The sequence below is a fragment of the Bubalus kerabau genome, chromosome 11 (assembly GCF_029407905.1).
Source record: "Bubalus kerabau isolate K-KA32 ecotype Philippines breed swamp buffalo chromosome 11, PCC_UOA_SB_1v2, whole genome shotgun sequence".
Classification (NCBI taxonomy): Eukaryota; Metazoa; Chordata; class Mammalia; order Artiodactyla; family Bovidae; genus Bubalus; species Bubalus kerabau.
The window spans coordinates 102,982,636-103,001,896 of record NC_073634.1 but is presented as its reverse complement, the minus strand read 5'-3'; the positions used below and the strand labels follow the sequence as shown (position 1 = coordinate 103,001,896).

Sequence of the window (19,261 nt, the reverse complement as noted above, 5' to 3'; positions counted from 1 at the left end):
ACCGGAGGAAAGAAGTCAGCGGTCCGAGACGCCACAAGCGTGCTTTCAACGCTGGGGCAGGCCCAGGCAGAAATGAAAGAGACGGCGCCCCCTGTTCCGGAGCCTAGGGGCCCGAAGTGGGGCGCCCGGGGCCCGAGAAGATACCCTGGGCGCCGGCCGGAGGAGGGGTCAGGGCAGTGGCGGCCGAGGAGGGTCCCGGGCTCCGCTCACCTGGCCGCGGCGTTCTGCGCACCAGGCAGGGCCAGGTTCCCGCCGGCCCGGAGCCGGACTTGGGTAGCCCCTGCTCGGAGAGACCCGGCCCCCTGAAGCAGCCGGCGGCGGCCCGGAACTCACCTGCAGTCGCAACCGCGCCGCCACCGCCGACTGTCAGTCAAGCGCGCCCTCCGAGCCGCCGGCGCAGGGTCTTGAGGCCCGGCCAGCCGCGCCCCGCCTCCTCCCCCCTGGGCTGCCCAATCGGGAGAGGCCGACGCCACGGACGGGGGCGTGGTCAGATGGGCGTGCGGACTAGGGGCGGGGCCGGAGCTGGGGGCGGGGCCGGGCTGGGCCGGCGCTCTGACCTCACAGCCGCGCGCCGGAAGTATCCCAGTTCTCGGCGCAGAGGCTTGTCGGCTCTGGACAGCAGTGCCGGTGCGACTATGCGGGTCACCGGGAAGACTTTCCGCCGGCGCCGCGCCGACTCGGAGTCGGAGGAAGACGAGCAGGACTCAGAGGAGGTTCGGTGCGTTTGGGGCGGGATCCTACGGGGCAGGAAGAGAGAGGCAACCTAAGGGGACTCACGACCAGCCGGGTACCTCGTTGACACCATTGCTGTGAGCAGTGTCGTTACCCCTCTGCGAACGAAGAAAACGAGGCTCTTAGGGATGAGACCGCCGCCCCAAGGTCTCATGGTTGGGAGGGGTGCCCCTGGGGTGCGAAGTGGATCTGACTCCTGGTGTGTCGAGATACAGTCACTCTCTGGACCACTGCGGGCGGCTAGACGGCCAGTCATTGGTGTCCGTCGAAGCTGCCTTTTGACTCTTTGAGTTCCGTGAAGGGTATCTCAGCCTGTGCGTTGCCTTTTTATTTATTTTTTCTCTTTTAAGATTAAAACTGGAAGAGACCCGAGAGGTGCAGAACTTGAGGAAGAGGCCCAACGGGGTGAGGTGGGTACCGCTTGGGAGTAGAGGACCCAGAACAGGAGGGGATGACAGAGACACCACCTCCCCCGACTCCTCTCACCCCGCCCGGGTCGTTGTCACAAATATATTCTCAGACATAGACAGCCCCTTTTCTTGACACAGTTTACACTTTGTACTGCCTGGAGAGGGATTCAAGCGTTGTTGTTGTTTGCAAATGTTCAACCAGGACATGCCCTGAGCCTTGTGGTCTTGAAGTTTGCTCCAGAGCTACCATGGTCCTCCCTGATTGCTCAGTTGGTAAAGAATCCGCCTGCAATGCAGGAGACCCCGGTTAGATTCTTGGGTCTGGAAGATCTGCTGGAGAAGGGATAGGCTACCCACTCCAGTATTCTTGGGCTTCCCTTGTGGCTCAGCTGGTTAAGAATCCGCTTGCAATACGGGCAACTTGGGTTCGATTCCTGGGTTGGGAAGATTCCCCTGGAGAAGGGAAAGGCTACCCACTCCAGTATTCTGGCCTGCAGAATTACATGGACTGTGTATTCCATGGGGTCTCAAAGACTCGGACACAACTGAGCAAGTTTCACTTCTTCCAGAGTTACAGGTCATTGCTTGTGTTTTTTGGTTTGTTTTTGTTTTAATTCCAATACTTTGGCCACCTGATATGAAGAACCGACTCACTGGAAAAGACCCTGATACTGGGAAAGATTGAAGGTGGGAGGAGAAGGGGACGACAGAGGATGAGATGGTTGGATGGCATCACCAACACGATGGACATGAGTTTGAGTAGGCTCTGGGAGTTGGTGATGGACAGGGAAGCCTGGCGTGCTGCAGTCCATGGGTTCGCAAAGAATTGGACACGACTGAGCGGCTGACCTGAGCTGATGGCTGCACTGGGTCTTTGTTTCTATGCAGGGGCTTTCTCTAGTTGCAGTGCTCGGACTTCTCGTTGTAGTGGCTTTTCTTGTTTCAAAAGACGGGCTCTAGGGTGCCCAGCTTCAGGACTCATGGCACGTGGGCTCCGTTATGACTCACAAGCTTAGTTGCCCCTCAGCTTGCAGAATCTTCCCCCACCAGGGATCAAACCCATGTCCCCTGCATTGGCAGGTGGATCCTTAACTACTGGACCACCAGGGAAGTCCAGACTAGTGTTTTTATTACACTTCAATTAATTGTGAAATGCACAGTGATTGTTAAGGGTTTGGGAAAATTTAGAAAGGTATAATCAAGAAAATAAATAGTACCTATAATTCTCCCATAAAGAGGTAACCAATATTGACATTTAATGTTCTTCCCTGCCTATTTTCTCTCTCTTTTGTAAAGACTGTGAGCAGCCTTATTTTTATTCTATGCTTCAATAGTCTCCTCTTATCCACAGGGGCTATGTTCCAAGACCAGTGGATGCCTGAAGCTTGAATAGTATCTAATCTTATGCAGACTATTTTTCCCCACACTGATAGGTGGGTCGTGTATACAGTGTGGACCCTCAGGACAAAAGGGTGGTTCACCTCCTCTGTTGGACCAGGCAAGAGGGCAAAGATTCGTCACACTGTTCATAATAGCTGATAGATAATTTAAAACTTACGAATTTTTTTATTAATGGAATTTTCTATTTAATATTTTTGGACCATAGGTAACTGACACTGTGAAAAGTGAAACCACAGCTAAGGAGGGGGGGGTAACTACTGTATTTTCAATTCATGATATTGTGGGTATTCATCCACATTGTGGGTAATCATTCCCCCCAAAACCTTTTTAATAGCTGCATAATATTCCACCAGATATACATACCATAATTTAACTTGCCCCCTCTATTTTGGGATCTGTAGGTCATTGTGCCAAATTTCACCACCAAATAAGGCTGTAATAGTATTTTCCTACACTTGTCTTTAGCTTCATTTTCTGTGAGGGCAAAATCTTAGAAATGAGGTTTCTAAGCCAAGATAACACCAAATGACTTTGTAGGAAAGTGTACCACTTAGGTGAACACTACCCCCATCTCTAGCATCTAGAGCGTCTCTCTTGCTTTTTTATTTTTTCATAACATTTATTTTATTTATTTGGCTGCACCAGGTCTTAGTTGTGGCACACGGGATCTTCAGTCTTCGTTGAAGCATGCAAACTCTTAGTTGCTGCATGTGGGATAATTCCCTGACCAGGGCCCCTGCATTGAAAGTGCAGAGTCTTACCACTGGACCACAGGAGAAGTCCCTAGAGTGTCTCATGATCCCTGTTATTCTTGTAGGCTTTTCCATCTGACTTTGGTGTCCACTCCTCAAATCTTAACCCCGCACTAATGTTGCAGACTTCCTAAATGTTTCTCCTCATCTTTGAACTGTGCCATTTCTCTCTCTCTCTCCTCTGCTTTTTGGTTATTCTCAGTGCTGTTGCCCTGCTGGTGGGAGAGAAGGTACAAGAAGAGACCACTCTAGTGGTGAGTTGTGGGACCCTCCCTGGGCAGTGGGAAGATGTGACTGCTCTTCAGTGGGTGATTGAGTTTTCTTTAAGAACAAAACATTCCACTGCGAGTTACATAGATGCTGCTTCTCTGCTGTTTGCTTTCTGCAGGATGATCCCTTTCAGATGAAGACAGGCGGGATGGTGGACATGAAGAAACTAAAGGAAAGGGGCAAAGATAAGTACGTGCGAAACAGGCTCAGATACAAACTCACCTGCACCGCCTGCCAGCCAGGGAGCTGGGGCCTGCTGCAGCTTGTATACGGCTTGAAGTGCCCTTTGTGCTCTGTAAAGAGTATGTTGTTTAAAAGCAAAAGAAAACAGAAACTCTTCAAACGTTAACTTAGTGTGATGTAGGTAGGCACCTCTTGTAAAGGTGCATTGTATATTGTCTTTCAAACCCATGTGGAAGTTATTTTTCTTTTTTAAGAAAAACATAGAAAACACAATTACCAAAATAATACAAGCAACGCAAAAGTGGAAAATAAATATATCTACTCATTCCCCCTGAAGTATCTCCAGAGGCCGTCGGTGTGCTCGCGTATATTCCTGGAGTTCCTCTGGTTATGTGTTATATATGTATCTTATTTTTTCCAACTGTGGACAGGATGTTGTACATTTCATTGCATACTTGTTTTATTCATGGAGCATCATATTCAGCCTCTTTATATGTGACTCTAAGGCTCTCCTTCACTGTTCTCTTTTTTGTAGGATCAGCGAAGAGGAAGACCTCCATCTGGGGACATCATTTTCTGCAGAAACCAACCGAAGGGACGAGGATGCCGACATGTAGGTGTCAGTCTTTTCAGCGCTGAGCGATTGGGGATGGGCTCCAGCCAGATAGTGTCTGACATTTAGTCACAGATGACATTTCTAATCTTATCCAAAAACAGCAAATTTGACCCCTCTTGTGTCCCTGGTCCCCCTTACCCCACCACCTCAGGCTTGAGAACTTTGAAAACCTCAATAATTCTTTAAGAACATGGTTCTTAGATTTTTAAAAATTCCTTGGCTAGTAATATTCCCATCCCACCCCTTAAAGAAAATTGCAGGGAGAAACATTGGACTTGCCCATTTTTCATTTTGCCACCAAGGCTGTTAAATAAAAACTGCCATCAAAGAAACTTATACATAATGTGGTGGGACAGGATCTCATTATATAGACTGGTGCTTTAAATTGAAAACTTTTAGCTTGATTTAAAAACTGAAAAGTTATTTTTATTTTTCTCACTTCTCCTTGGAATGATGACAACTTCATCATCACCCATCATGGCTCTGGGCCAGGGTTGGAGCTGTCCTGCCCCTCCCTGAGGCCTGCAGGTATCTCGTTTCAGGATGAAGTACATTGAGACAGAACTGAAGAAGCGGAAAGGGATCGTGGAACATGAGGAACAGAAAGTCAAGCCAAAGAATGCAGAGGATTGCCTTTATGAGCTGCCAGAAAACATCCGGGTTTCCTCGGCAAAGAAGACGGAGGAGATGCTGTCTAACCAGATGCTGAGCGGCATCCCTGAGGTGGACCTCGGCATCGAGTGAGTTTCAGATCCACAGTCACGCCTCTCTCCCGCCCCTAGGCAGAAGGGCTAGCTCTCTGCTTTCCAGGTAACAGTTAAGGGGGCTGTTTCTTAACCTGTCTCCTTGGAAACCCACAGATACAAACTTACCCTCTCTGGCCTGCTGACATGGTTGCTGCCCAGAGTTTCTTTGGGTTGATCAGAGGAGTTAAAGACCCTAGGGACTGTCACCACCAAAAACAAAAGTATTTGTTTTATTTATAAAGTAGAGGGAAACTTTCTTTCTGTTTTTTCTTTTATATTTATTTATTTATTTGGCTGCTTCGGGTCTTGGTGGCAGCATTCTGGATCTTTTCATTGTGACTTGCTGGCTTCTCGCTAGTTGTGGCGCACGGGCTTACCATGGCGTGTGGAAGCTTAGCTTCCCAACCAGGGATCAAACGCAAGTCCCCTGCATTGGAAGGTGTTTGTTTCCGAACGTGTTTGTTTTTGTTTAGCCTTTGTTCACAGTCCTTCCAATAGGTGCTTGTAGTCTCCCGCTCACTTCAGCAGGAGCAGTGATAAGGTTCACCCACCCCTGATCCTCCTTTCATTTTAACTACAAAGCATCTGCTCTAAAAGGGGACTTTTGTGGAGGAAATACAGGGTCAGAATCTTCTTCAGGTGTGGTAGAAAGTTGGGAGACGTCTGAGTTCTCACCTCTTTGCTGGCCTCACTGGCTTTGAGCCTTAGGGAGTTCACCAGTTCACCTGACTTCTGGCTCAGTTTCCCCTCGATCAGAAGAGAGTAAATCCTGCATCTCCCATGCTGTGAGAGTGCCATGATACTCTGGCCGCAGGGGAGTTGGTGAACTGTAGAGAGCTGTGCCCTGAGAAAGATGACATCCTTATGCAGCTGAGCGAGGAGGGGTGCTTTGAGCCCCTCCAGTCAGTTCCATCTGAGGCCCTCAGTGGCAGAGCTCTAACTGTGGAGTGGCCCCTCTCTCCCCACAGCGCGAAAATAAAAAACATCATTTCCACGGAGGACGCCAAGGCCCGCCTGCTGGCGGAGCAGCAGAACAAGAAGAAGGACAGCGAGACCTCCTTCGTGCCCACCAACATGGCTGTGAACTACGTGCAGCACAACCGGTGTAAGCGCCGCGGCCCCGGGGCGGCTGCCCCCGCCCCACTGGGTTCAGGTGCCTGGGCCCCCGTTCTGTCTGACGCGCCCCCTGGTCTCTTTCGGTCCAGTTTACCACGAGGAGCTCAACGCTCCCATACGGAGAAACAAAGAGGAGCCCAAAGCCCGACCCTTGCGAGTGGGGGACACAGAGAAGCCGGAGCCTGAGCGTGAGTACAGCAGGGGCCTCAGGGCCGCGGGGGCGGCCGTGGCCCAGGGTCGGTGGAGGCGGGGAGGGGTGGCGCTTGGGCTTTGGGGCCAAGGCATCTGGGTTCTAGTTCTTTCTCTGGACCATGGTTATGTGCCATCTCCTTTCCAAGCCTCAGTTTCCTCACCTTTAAAATGGGGTTGGTAATAAAATGTACCACTGGGGGTTGCTCTAAGGATTCAATGGGCTATCAAGTGTAACAGAGACTCAGAAAACTTGAATAAGCAAAAACAAAAGTTACTCATGATTTCACCACCCAAAGAAGGCCACAGTTAACATTTTTTATTTTTAAAACTTACTTTATTGAAGCATAGTCTATTTACAGTGTTGCATTAATTTCCCCTGTATGGCAACGTGGCTCAGTTACACATACATATGCGCATTCTTTTTCACAGTTTTTTCTGTTATGGCTTATTGCAGGATATTGAGTATAGTCCTCCGTGCTGTACAATAGATCCTTTTTTTTCCCTGAACTATACAGTGGGTTCTTTTTATTTATTTATTTTTCAGTTGTAATATAATTGCTTTCCACTGCCGTGTTAGTTTCTGGTATACACAACATTGTTACGTAGAGTTAACCCTCAGTATTCTCGGGGGGCTGGTTCCAGGACCTGCTGCCGACACCAGAATCTGTGGATGCTTAAGCTCAAGTCCCACAGTCAGCCCTCGGAGCCCACGGCTGCCGGCCAACAGCGATTGCAAACGCAGCACTACACTGCCTGGGGCTGGCTGTTGGACCCTGGGTACCAAGGGCCCGCTCTGTAACCTTCCCGGCTTCTAAGAAAGCACACACATGTAGTGTATACATACTTAATAGGATATCACTGCTCTTCAGTGTCCGTCCTCTGCCTGTTTGTTTGTGACAGTAAATTACATTTCACTTTCAGTCGGCACGTCACGTTCTGCTGTACAGGTAGACATCTTTTAGTCTAACTGCTTTCCTCTGGCGAGACACTCAGGCTGTTTCCCATGTTTCCCTATGTAATGATGATCGTCCATCCAGCAGTGCCCTTCCCCACGTGCTCTTAGCACCAGGCAGTGTCATCTTTTTCATCAACAATGGGACAGTTCTTAGGAAATGCTACATTTGCTGAGACTTCTCTTGTTCTTCCTTCTTCCTTCAGAAATTATTTCCTGTAACACTTTGGCCGAGTAGTCTTTGATTCCCAAAGAGTTTCCTGTTATTAATATCTGTTAAACAGAGATTTTAGAGGCATCAGATTTGGGTTCAATGCTTAGCTTCCTGTCACTTTCTGAGTGACCTTGAGCAAGTCAGCTAACCTCTCTGAGGAGAGATGGTAACATGCCCCTGCTGGGATTTCTGGGCAGGTGAAAGGAAGTCATGTCTAAAAGCTTGTGCCATGCATGAGCTAGTCAGACTCTCAATGCAGTTAAGAGTTTGCTGAATTTGTGATTGTTCATTTGCTGAGTAACGTCCGACTGTGACTCCAATGGACTGAAGAACATCAGGCTTCCCTGTCCTTTGCTATCTTCTGGAGTTTGTTCAAACTCATGTCCATTCAGTCAATGATGTTACCTAAAAATCTCATCGTCTGTCACCTTCTTCTCCTCCTGCCCTCTATCTTTCCCAACATCAGGGTCTTTTCCAGTGAGTCAGCTCTTTACATCAGGTGGCCAAAGTATTGGAGCTTCAGCTTCAGCATCAATCCCTCCAATGAATATTCAGGATTGATTTCCTTTTGGATTGACTGGTTTGATCTCTTTGCAATCCAAGGGACTCTGCTGTTCACCTGGTCTAACACTAAAGTCAGCATATTTCAGCTGGCACCTGAGTCCACCGTGCTTGTTGCTCAGTAACACATACTTCCTCAGGCTCTCCTATGTTCCTGTTGACCAGGGTAGGCATTGGGGCGCCTCTTGAGAGTGAGACACAGGTGTGGTTGACCTAGCTTGTGCAGAGCTAAGCCTATCAGTGGCTTCTAGCATGGCAAACAGCTTTTCCTCTTTTCCTTCTCAGGGTCCCCTCCCAACCGCAAGCGTCCTGCTAATGAGAAGGCCACGGATGATTATCATTACGAGAAGTTCAAGAAGATGAACAGGCGGTACTGAGGGAGGCTAAATGGGGAGAGGTGCAGCGTGGGATATAAATAACTGTTGTCCACTCCCTTTATCCCCATGATAAAAGATTTCCTGGACAGAAGCCTGCTCATTGGCTAGCAGATGGCTCCCAAAACAGACTCTGTCAGTCCCACTGCTTACCTGTGGGATTTTTCAGGCATTGAATTTGTAACCTTTTGAAACAATGTGTAGTTTTCCTATTTGGGGGCAAACTAGTCTTGTGAGCATTATTAAATCTTGTTTGTAAATATGTTGACTTTCTCTTAGTATTTGCCCCAGGTCAGGAGGAAATGGGTCTGTGTTTCAGGGTAAGATAATATCCTTTATTGGGCTTTTATTATAATACATGCAGTCGTTGTCTCTTGCTTTCAAATATCTGGAGTGAGATTCAGAAATGCCTCCTTCACTGTTTACGGTGGATCCAGCTGAAAGTAGAAAAATGTAGATGATCAAAGGAACACTAGTATTTTCTGACTTTTACAGTTATGTTTCTTTTCATTAAAGAAAGAAAAAGTAATTTCTGTCATTTTAAGCATTTAAATATTAACTATGAAATGGACCCAGCCTTGTTTGTTTTGCGTCTCCTTGCACCAGCGGTGACCCATCATGTGTCCTGGGCCGGGCAGCTCGGAGGCACAGCTCAGTCCCTGGAGGGCTTCTTCTCGTCTGGGAGGCACCAGCCTTTGAGCGACAGGTTTGGTGCCACTTGTGGTGCCGCTTTTTGTGAGGCAGGTGCACAGGTTGTGATGAGGAAAGAACAGGTTGGTTGACTCCTGGGCTGATTTAAATCGGGTATCGTGTGGTTAGAGACATTTGGCTTTGGAGTTGGATTTGAGTCCTGCTCACAGCTTCTTTATTAAATCCTTGGACACATCTGTTTGCCTTGCAGCCTGTTTTCTCATCTGTAAGAGATTTTCTTTGCTTCCCCTTCACTCAAATGCAAGGTCAGTGAAGGCAGGATTCACCTGCACCTCATTTTTTTTTCTTCAATCCCCAGGATCTAGTCCATAGGAGATCCTCAAAATTATGAATGAATCAATGAGAGGAAGTAACTGTTACCTGGGAGAGACCTGACCAACACTACCTTATCCAGGTGAGGAAGGTCAACGTCAACAGTCATAAATCAGGTGGATTATATGTACCTATGATATGATGTTATAAAAATAGTATCTCTGTATATTCCTCCCCCAAACCCATAACTCCAATCTAATCATAAGAAGAGCATCAAATTCCAATAGTTGAGAATCCTACAAAAGATTAGGGCTTTCCTAGGTGGCTCAGTGGTAAAGAATCCCCCTGCCAAAACGGGAGACAGAGTTGGATCCCTGGCTGGGGGAATCCCCTGGAGTGGGTTGCCATTTCCTGCTCCAGGGGATTTTCCCGACTTAGGGATCGAACCCGCGTCTCCCGCATTGCAGGCAGACCGTCTGAGCCACCAGGGAAGCCCATGTAAAACTGTTTCCCAAAAGCAAGTTTTACTAAAAAGAGGAAAAGGAAAAAAAAATTGGGCCCCTCCAACTACCCCAGCGCCCAAAGCAAGAAAGGGCTTTGCCCTTCACAAAGATGGCGGCCGCCGGCGTCGGAGGCGATCCGCCCCTTTGAAGAATGGGGGCGCCGGCGGGAGGAACCGGAAGCGCGGTCTGGTGGCGGCGCCGGTCGGCGGTAGGCGCGAGAACGCGCGGGGCGGCGCGGGTCCCGGCATGAAGCTGGGGCGGGCCGCGCTGGGCCTGCTGCTGCTGGCGCCGTTGGCGGTGCGGGCGGTGGAGCCCATCAGTCTGGGATTGGCCCTGGCCGGCGTCCTCACCGGCTACATCTCCTACCCGCGCCTCTATTGCCTGTTCGCCGAGTGCTGCAGCCCGAAGCGGAGCCTCAGCCGGGAAGGTAGGATGGGCCGGGGTCTGGTGCGAGAGCTGGGAAGGGGGTCAGAGGCGGGGGGCAGCCAGGAGGCCCGGAAACCCGGGCAGTGCCCAGCCGGGGAGTGGCGGGCAGGGGGGCCCAGACCCGGAACCGGCGTGAGGCACGGGGCCTGGCTCCTGGGCCACGACCGCAGGCCGACCGGACTTTGGTCTGTGACCTGCGGATGCCGGCTGCACCTTCGCCCAGAAAGCGGACGGGTGGACGATGCGAAACTTCCTCCAGAGAATTTCTTGCTCGTTCCTCACCGGAGACGGGAAGGCTGGTGGGGGCGCTCCCGACGCGGAGCAGCGGATCTGAATTAAGCTGCCCTTTTTTTCCTGCCGGCCTTCGGGTGGGGAGGGACAGGGCCGGGGTGGGTCTCATCCGAAAGTGTGGGCAGGACTTGCAGAGGGAGGGCCTCCTGGACTCACGGGTCATCTGGGCCGAGTGCCTACCTACATCTGCGTCCCAGTAAACGGTTGAAGAGCTTAGCGGGCTTTGCCGGCTATACGTGAGCCTGGAAACGGCTACGTTTTGCCAGGTGTGTCCCCCTACTCCCCGCCTGACTGGCTTTGGATTTTTTCGCAGCGCTGCAGAAGGATCTCGACAGCAAGCTCTTTGGACAGCATCTTGCAAAGAAAGTCATCTTAAATGCTTTGTCCGGCTTCATCAGCAACCCGAAGCCCAAGAAACCTCTCACCCTCTCCCTGCACGGGTGGACAGGCACTGGCAAAAATTTTGTCAGCAAAATCATCGCGGAGAATATCTACGAGGGTGGTCTGAACAGTGACTATGTCCACCTGTTTGTGGCCACGCTGCACTTCCCACACATCTCGAACATCACCCTGTATAAGGCAAGGGTCGAATTTGGGAATCCTTCAGGGACGTTGCTGGCTTTGGGGTTTCTTTGTTGGGGGATGGGATTTGGATATTCTGTGTTGAAAGGAGTGAGCCCTGAAAACAGCCACACGTGGCCGTTTCCCTTTAAAAAGTGTGGAAATTACAGAGGGTTGGAGATGACAGAAGCAATGACACCATCAAAGCTGGTTTCTGAAAACAGGCTGCGTGTGGTACTTAGTAAGTGGTGTGGTAGGATTTTACAGATGGATGTAATCAAATCCGGGTTAAAGCTCTTCAAATCTAACATGTTTTATAAAAGGGGAAACATTTCTAGGGAGGCCTAAGTTTGCTTTTATACTTGAACTCACTGATTTAACAGCCTGGCTTCCAGGGCAGACACATCTGAATTTCAGCCCCAGGCTCCCACTTATCAGCTGTGTAACGTTGGGAGGGAGAGTCACCTGACTTCTCCTGAGACTCAGGTTCTTCATGTGTCAAATTATAGTTGTGAGAATTTCTTTTTAAAAAAATTTTGACCATGCCACGTAGCATGTTGGGTCTTGAACCCGTGCCACCCCCTGCAGTGGAAGCTGGGAGTCTTAACCACTGTAAAACCAGGGAAGTCTGAGAATTTCTTGAGCTCTTAAACCTGTCAAGTATGTAACATGATGCTCAGCACATGAGCGTTCAAATCATTGGTAACTATTGCCTTTTTTTTTGGTCTCACCTGTGTGAACACATTTTTCCCTTCAACTTGGATGAGCATCAGGGTCACTGACCGCCCAGGAGTTCCTGGGATGTGAGGCTTTCGCTGCTACAACTGGGAAAGTTCCAGGCAAATAGGGACGAGTTGCTCTTCCTAGTTAGCATTCCATCTTCACTGTTCAATAGCTGTGTGACTGAGCAAGTTACGTAACCTCCCTGCACCTCAGTTTCCTGGTCTGTGAAATAGGAAATGCAGTAGTTAACTGCTTTGACGGGTTTTGGAACGTCACAATAAAACGGGTGAACCGTGCTTAGAACAGGGTCTTGTCTGTAGTGAGTGCTCCATGTACGTTCTCTGTTGTCTGTAAGAGGGAGGAACAGAATGGAAGGCCTTGGCGGCTAGAGCCCGCCAGACCTGAGGGAATTCTCGTTTAAACAGTGACTCACTTTGTGGCCTTGTTCAAGTCACTCCAGCTCTCCTGAGGTTCTTCTGTAAATAGAGGTTAGTTCATATCTACAGAGCAGAGTTGGGCTTCCCAGGTGGTGCTAGTGGTAAAGAACCCACCTGCCAACACAGGAGATCTAAGAGACATGGGCTCGATCCCTGGGTTGGGAAGATCCCCTGGAGGAGGGCATGGCAACCCACTCCAGTATTCTTGCCTGGAGAATCCCACGAACAGGGGAGTTGATCGGTTACAGTTCATGGGGTCGCAAGAGTCAGACACGACTGAAGTGACGTTGCACGAACAGAGCAAAGTTAACTGCTTTGGTTAATAGGCACCCATGGAACACTGTACCCGTGGTCTGAGTAGCCAAGCAAAACTCCAGATCATAAGAAGTCAAGACCTATATCATAACTTGTAGAATTTTCCTCGTAAACTAATAGCTAACTCTTCCTTCTTACCTTGCGTGTGTGCTTAGCTGCGTCAGTTGTGTCTGACTCTTTGCAGCCTCGTGGACTGTAGCCTGCTAGGCTCCTCTGTCCATGGGATTCTTTACCCAAGAATATTGGACTGCATTGCTGTGTCCTCCTTCAGGGGATCTTCCTGACCCAGAGATCAAACCAGGTCTCCTGTGTCTCCTGCATTGCAGGCGGATTCTTTTACCTACTGAGCCACCTGGGAAGCCCTCTCCTTATCGTAGGGGGAAACATCTAGGAAAGCATTGTGAAAAACCATAGCTCAAATTTCTGATGAAAAGGGTCCTCCTTCTCATCTTGATTGCTTAATATAAGGAGTACCTACATGATGTTCGTAGGGAATGTTCCATTTAAGCAGATTTATTCCAGCAGTCTCCAGGCACTGTTTCAGAAACTCAGGAATGTTGCCTCCCCACACTCATCCTCGAGCACGTGTGCTCTTGAGGTCTCCTTACCCCTCTCAAAACGTTAGAGCCCTTCTCCAGGCTCTTCCAAGGACTTAATCAGGGAAGAGGTTGCTCGGTCTCTGCTTTCTCCCAAGAAGGCTGGTGTCCACAGGATACATTTTAACATGTTCATTTTGATGACAGAGGACTAGCAATGTAGCATCCATGTGACACGTCACAGGATAAGAATTATAATCAGGGTGTGGGGCCTTGGAATCAGGCAGGGTGGGGTTCAGATCTTCACTCTGTTACAGCCCAATTTTGTAACATTGGGAAAATTTTGGAACCTGAGTTGATTATGCTCTTTGTGCCTCGGTCTTCTCATCTGTAAAATGGGCATGATGGTGCCCACTGTGTGGGGTTGTGGTGAGGAACAGAAGAGTTCATGTGAAGTTCTCAGCACAGCAGGAAGCACACAGTAAGCTCTTGTAAATGCAGCCTTTATAGACCCCAGTTGTAGTGTTAATAGCGCTCCCCACCGGCTGTGTCAGTCGCACTTCTGAGAATCTCTGTTGGCTTCCCCCTTGTCACTCAGGATCAGTTACAGTCATGGATTCGCGGCAACGTGAGTGCCTGTGCGAGGTCCATCTTCATATTTGATGAAATGGACAAGATGCACGCCGGCCTCATAGACGCCATCAAGCCTTACCTAGACTATTACGACAACCTGGATGGGGTCTCCTATCAGAAAGCCATCTTCATATTTCTCAGGTAAAGTCGGGGCCGGGACATGGTTGAAGAGCTCTGAGCCCCAGCCCTGGGGGCTTCGGGGAGAAACACCCCAGTCCTTATTCACTGGAATTGTCCCGCAGCAATGCTGGAGCAGAAAGGATCACAGATGTGGCTTTAGATTTCTGGAGAAGTGGAAAGCAGAGGGAAGAAATCAAGCTCAAAGACATGGAGCATGCCTTGTCTGTGTCGGCCTTCAATAACAAGAACAGTAAGTGGGGGCACTGCTCTGGCGGTCCGGTGGTTAAGACTCCGCACTTGGAATGCAGGGGCCATGGGTTCGAAGCCTGGTCAGGGAAGTAAGATCCCAAAAGAAAGCACAGTAAATGGGGTTATCTGCTCCTAACACCAGACCCCTCCTCTGGCCCCATTCATGATCCTGCATCCCTGTTTTAGACTGACAGCCTCCCTATCACCTGGGACCGATTCTCGGTCTCTTCCCCAGGCCTACTGAGGTCTGAATTCCTGAGGGAATCTGTGTAAACAAACTCCAGGTGACTTATACTCACACTCAAGATAGAGCAACTTTGTTGATCCTCAAGATCTTGAATATTTGTTTCCTGTTTCCTTCAGTTAAATCGAAGCAGATGGTGGAACAAGGAAGACTGCTGGGGAGGCTTTGATGGAGATGGGCCGTCAGGTCCCTTGCTTTCTTGCCTTGCCATGGAACTCTGAGGGTCTGTGCCCCGGAGGAACAGCCCGACAAGGAAGGGCTGCAGTTTTAAATAGAGTGATGAGGGAACGCTCACGTGAGGGTGACATCTGAGCTGACCTGAGGAATGAGGGAGCCATGTGGAAACGAGAGAAAAGCATTGCACCAGGGGGAACAGCACACGCGAGGCCCCTGAGGTGGGAGTGTGCCCGGACGAAGAGGAACATAGGAGAAGAGCAGGGGGCCAGATGAGATCTGGAGCTTGGGGTGGGCTGCAGATCGTGGAAGGCCTGGGGACCCACAGCAGGGCTCGGCTGCAAGTGGAAAAGGGAGTCCTTGGAGGGTTTTGAGCCGACTGCCCTTTTCAGACCTAGTTTTAACAGGACTGCCTGGCTGCCAGGTGGAGAACAAACAGGGTGGCAGTGGGGGCGGGGGGATGGCCGGCAAGGAGCGGCTGCAACAACCCAGGGGAGAGATGCTGGTGGCTTGGCCAGGTGTGGCAGCAGTGGGGGTGGTTGGTCATGGTCGGCCTGGCGTGTATTTTGAAGGTAGAAACGAGATTTCCTAAAGGACTGTGTGTGGGAATGAGAAACGAATTGAGGATCTGGTCTGAGCACTTGGCAGGGCCCCCCTGCCCCGCCCCGTTCGTTCAGGGGGTGGCCTCCAGGAGGAGCAGGTTTGCAGGGAGCAGGGGAAATGATGCGTTGGAGGCGTGGGAGCAGAGGTGTGGAGCAGGCGGCTGAAGTCCCAGTGCACTTGTGTGGGGACATGTCGGGGAGTGGCTGTCAGGCTGAGGACAGGCCAGGTCGCCAGGGCTCTGTAAAGTCATTTGTTCCACCTGAGCACTCTTCAGGGGTCTCTCTGTTTGGGGGTCCTGGTTGTCCTGATTGCCTGGCTGATTAGCCTTCTGCCCTCCTTGCCTGATGGCCCCAACTCAGCATTTGCAGCCCCTGGCACTATTGGGGATCATCTGTTTACTGGCTGACTGGGCGGCTCCTCAGTTGTGAACCCCAGGAGGCAGGTCAGCGTCTGCCTGGCTGTGCTCCGTCCCCAGCCTCAGGCAAGTCCAGCAGGCCTTCGGGAGACTGGCCAGGGCTGTCCCACTTGCTGCGGGCCTACCGCCCAGCACTCAGTTTGGTTCTTTCCCATGGCCACAGACTCCACCCCATCCAGGCAGTCAGATGTTTACTGAGCCCTGGCTGTGTGCAAAGCCCTGTTGGGCAGGAAAAGAATAAACCCCAGTTGTGATGCTGTGATTGACATTAAGAAACGTGTGCTGGCCTTTGTCCGCATTTTCTGGCCCAGCACTCCTAAAGCCCTTGGAGTTTCCATGTGGTGAGAGCCATAAAGGTGTCTTGATGTTCCTGACAAGCCCCTTTCAGCCACCTGGAGTCTGTGTTAAGTGAGGTGACTTGGAGAATACCTAAGGTGGGGGGCGCTTTCCAGGGGAACCGCCCTGGATTGGAGGGTTAGAGCTTTCAGTCTCCAACCCTTTCAGGCCCCTGGGGAGGGGAGGGGCAGCTGAAGGTTGATTCAGTAGCCAGTGGGCAGTGATTTAATCAGTCATGCCTATGTAGAGAATTTTCCATAAGAACCCTAAAGGACAGGGTTCGGAGAGCTCTGGGTTGGTGAAGATGCAGAGATTTGGGGAGAGTGATGGGCTCAGAGTTCATGGGAGCTCCACGCCCCTTCCCACATGCCTTGCCCCCTGCGTCTCCTCCAGCTGGCTGTTCCTGAGTCATATCCTTTTATAATAAACCGGTAGTCTAGTCGTAAAAGATTTCTCTGAGTTCCATGAGCTCCACTTACAAAGAAATTGAACCCAAGGAGGGACGTCGTTGGCCCCTCAGAAACACAGGGGACAGCCGGAAGTTCCGGTTGGGGGCTGGGGGGCTGTCTTGTGGGACAGCGCCTGGCCTGCGGGACCTGATGCGGCCTCCGGGTGCAGTGTTGTCAGAACCAAGGTGAACTGTAGGGCCTCCAGGTGGTGTCCGAGGAGTGCTTGGTAGCGTGGGGGAAAAACCCAGGTGGGAAGGGCGCAGAGCCAGCCCGGGATTAAGGCACAGGACCGAAGCAGGAAGGCGGAAGGAGAGACATTCTGAAGAACCTCGGGCCGTGACCCAGCGGGTGCTGGCTGGCCTCAGGAGGGAGTGGGAGGGTCCAGAGGCTGGGGTCCTCCCAGACCCGTGACCGCGGCGCCTCAGGCCTCGTCCGGGAAAGCACGCGCCCTGCGGCCGGAACAGCGCTGTCTTCACACGTTAATGGGGGCTCTAGCTTTTGGTCCCCCAAACGCTCTGGAGGGTTTGGACACGGTGGCGGCAGCAGTGAGCGTCCACCCTGTCACTGATCCAGCCACGGGAACCCTAGCCAGTCGCAAATTTCCAAGAGGCTGGTCTTTCCCCGGGAACTCCCGTCACCTTCCCCGTTCTGTGAAGCTGCCAACCTGTGAGTCTCTGGTCCCTTGCCTGCATGGCCTGTCTGTCCTGGGACAGCCGGTGAGTCTCCTTCCCGCGTGAGGTCTTGAGCTCATGTCTTGAGAGGCCTCCCCGCCCACCGTGGCGTCACCCTGTCATCGGCTGCTGACGAGCCGGGCGAGCTCACTGGTTAGTCTGCCTGCTCCTTAGACCAGTCCCCCCGAGGGCAGGCACGGGGCTCCACCTCGTGGTCGACACACTGCCCACGCGTGTGGACGGGCGGATGGGCGGACCGACGGTGGATGAACAGCACCTTTTCTTTTTCCCAGGTGGCTTCTGGCACAGCAGCTTAATTGACCGAAACCTCATCGATTATTTTGTTCCCTTCCTCCCGCTGGAATATAAACACCTGAAGATGTGCATCAGAGTCGAAATGCAGTCCCGAGGCTACGAGGTGGACGAGGACATTGTGAGCAGGGTGGCCGAGGAAATGACATTTTTCCCCAAAGAGGAGAGAGTTTTCTCCGACAAAGGCTGTAAAACCGTGTTCACCAAGTTAGATTACTACTACGATGACTGATGGCGCCAGAGCGGCTGCTTCCCGCGTCCTCGCTCCGGTCCTGGACGAGGAGTGAAATGAATTCTTCCTGTGTGACAGGACAGGCGCTTGCCCGGGCATTACTTTTTCATCCAGCAGAACCTGCAGGCTGTCGGTGACGGATGCAGACGGGGAGCAGCCCCCAGGGCCTGCAGAGGAGGGGAGGAGCCAGCTCCCAGCCCAGCCAAGCCAGGGCTCATGATTTTTTTTTTAAATCATGTTTTAATTTCAAATGTTTCTGTTTCAAGGAAGGATGAATCAGTTTTACTGAAAAATGTGATCATTTTTATTTAAAATGGTTTTTAACATTATGAGAAACTTTTCAGACTCTTAAGTTGTTGACTTGTGTGTGTTTTTTAGTAATTTCCTGTCGTTACAACGTACGCTGTGATGTCACTACTGCATAAATGCCCACGCCTGCCGCCCTCAGTCTGTCCTCTAGGGTGGCGTGACTGGGGACCGAGGCTGGAGCAGTGAGCAGACCTGTCATGGGATGACCATTGCAAGGGCGATGAGCCTTAGAAGACGGACTCACTCAGGCCCAAGTGTCCTTCCCAAGAGTGTTCATCACAGTAACACTGAACTGTAACACTGTGAATGATCTTAGTAACACTGTGAACTGTAACACTGTGAATGATCTTAGTAACACTGCGAACAATCTGTTAGAAACAGAATTTCCTGGAAAGAAAAGTGTCTGCAAGCCTGTCCCTTGCTTGTCAGTCAGCCTTGCAAAGGCCCCTCTCTGCTTTCCATTCCTGAATGAGTCATGCACTCAGTGGCAGGTTTTGCCAAATTTTCATAAAATATGGTTTTTCATATTTTTTTACTCATTTTCATCATGTTTAATCAACTCCCCAAACCTCTAGGAAAGCTTAGCTGCCCCCATGATGCTGAGCACGATGTTTCTATTTGTTAAATGCAAATGCTGCCACTTTACAATAAAACAGTATGATTCGTGAATACATTTTTAAGTGAAAAAAAAAAAAAAAACACCTTGAGGCCCTACCTTCTGTGCCTGAGCTGTGAATTGAGACCTAACAGTGCATCCCAGGCTGAAATGGGGAGGAGCGTGACACAGCTGAGGATCCGGGTGGCTCCGGCTCTGCTCAGTTCCCTGGGGTGTCACGGGTTCATGGAGCTCCCAGCTCCCAGCTGTGAAGTTCATTCAAGTCTGGAGACCTAGCCCCCACTGAGAAGCCAGGCAGGTGTGCAGAGCAGTGTAGGCGCCTAAATACCTTGTATTGTACAACACACGTGTGCCTACAAGGGCTCCTGTGGGTGTGAGTGTCTGCAGTGCTCACAGGGGCGGTCTTCAGCAGGCACAGAAGACAGGGGACCCCCTGCCTCAGGGCTACACACCCAGTACAGGAACTAAGGCCACCCAGGCCCCCTAAGGCAGCCCTGAGCACTGGAAAGTTCCTGATGTTGCCCTGAAGCTGGCCTGCTGTCGTGTCCCCAGGAGTCACGGATGGGGGCTATCTATTCATCTGAAGAAGTACCCAGCCCCTGGGAGTCTCTATTAGGGGACACT

At 50.9% G+C, this 19,261-nt stretch overlaps 3 protein-coding genes across 6 annotated transcripts in view; 2 read left to right on the top strand and 1 right to left on the bottom strand.

Annotated features, from left to right (window-relative positions):
* The window catches only part of USP20 (ubiquitin specific peptidase 20), a 45,688-nt gene extending 45,226 nt beyond the window's left edge, over positions 1-462 (bottom strand). The window contains exon 1 of one of the 3 annotated variants that reach the window (XM_055541384.1): positions 334-462. The gene's annotated coding sequence lies outside the window, so the exon portion shown is untranslated. Of the gene's footprint in view, positions 1-210 lie in introns of all 3 variants that reach the window. The other 2 variants (XM_055541382.1, XM_055541383.1) reach the window with 2 other exon arrangements.
* Positions 463-541: 79 nt separating this feature from the next.
* Positions 542-9,406, top strand: C11H9orf78 (chromosome 11 C9orf78 homolog). The gene is made up of 9 exons (XM_055541385.1): positions 542-718; positions 1,083-1,142; positions 3,498-3,549; positions 3,684-3,754; positions 4,284-4,361; positions 4,907-5,104; positions 6,079-6,215; positions 6,316-6,414; positions 8,431-9,406. Exons 1-9 carry the CDS (start codon positions 636-638, stop codon positions 8,520-8,522), a joined length of 870 nt encoding a protein of 289 aa, XP_055397360.1. The 5' UTR covers positions 542-635; the 3' UTR covers positions 8,523-9,406.
* Positions 9,407-10,149: 743 nt separating this feature from the next.
* Positions 10,150-18,064, top strand: TOR1A (torsin family 1 member A). Of its 2 annotated transcripts, XR_008700605.1 has the most exons (6): positions 10,150-10,412; positions 11,016-11,281; positions 13,873-14,048; positions 14,150-14,277; positions 14,640-14,915; positions 17,462-17,527. XR_008700605.1 is itself a non-coding variant. In XM_055541387.1 (5 exons), exons 1-5 carry the CDS (start codon positions 10,232-10,234, stop codon positions 17,710-17,712), a joined length of 1,002 nt encoding a protein of 333 aa, XP_055397362.1. In that variant the 5' UTR covers positions 10,154-10,231; the 3' UTR covers positions 17,713-18,064. The 2 variants fall into 2 exon arrangements, 1 of the variants encoding a protein (XP_055397362.1); XM_055541387.1 differs by lacking the exon at positions 14,640-14,915 and having other exon boundaries at positions 10,154-10,412; positions 17,462-18,064.
* The last annotated feature ends 1,197 nt before the right edge of the window (positions 18,065-19,261 follow it).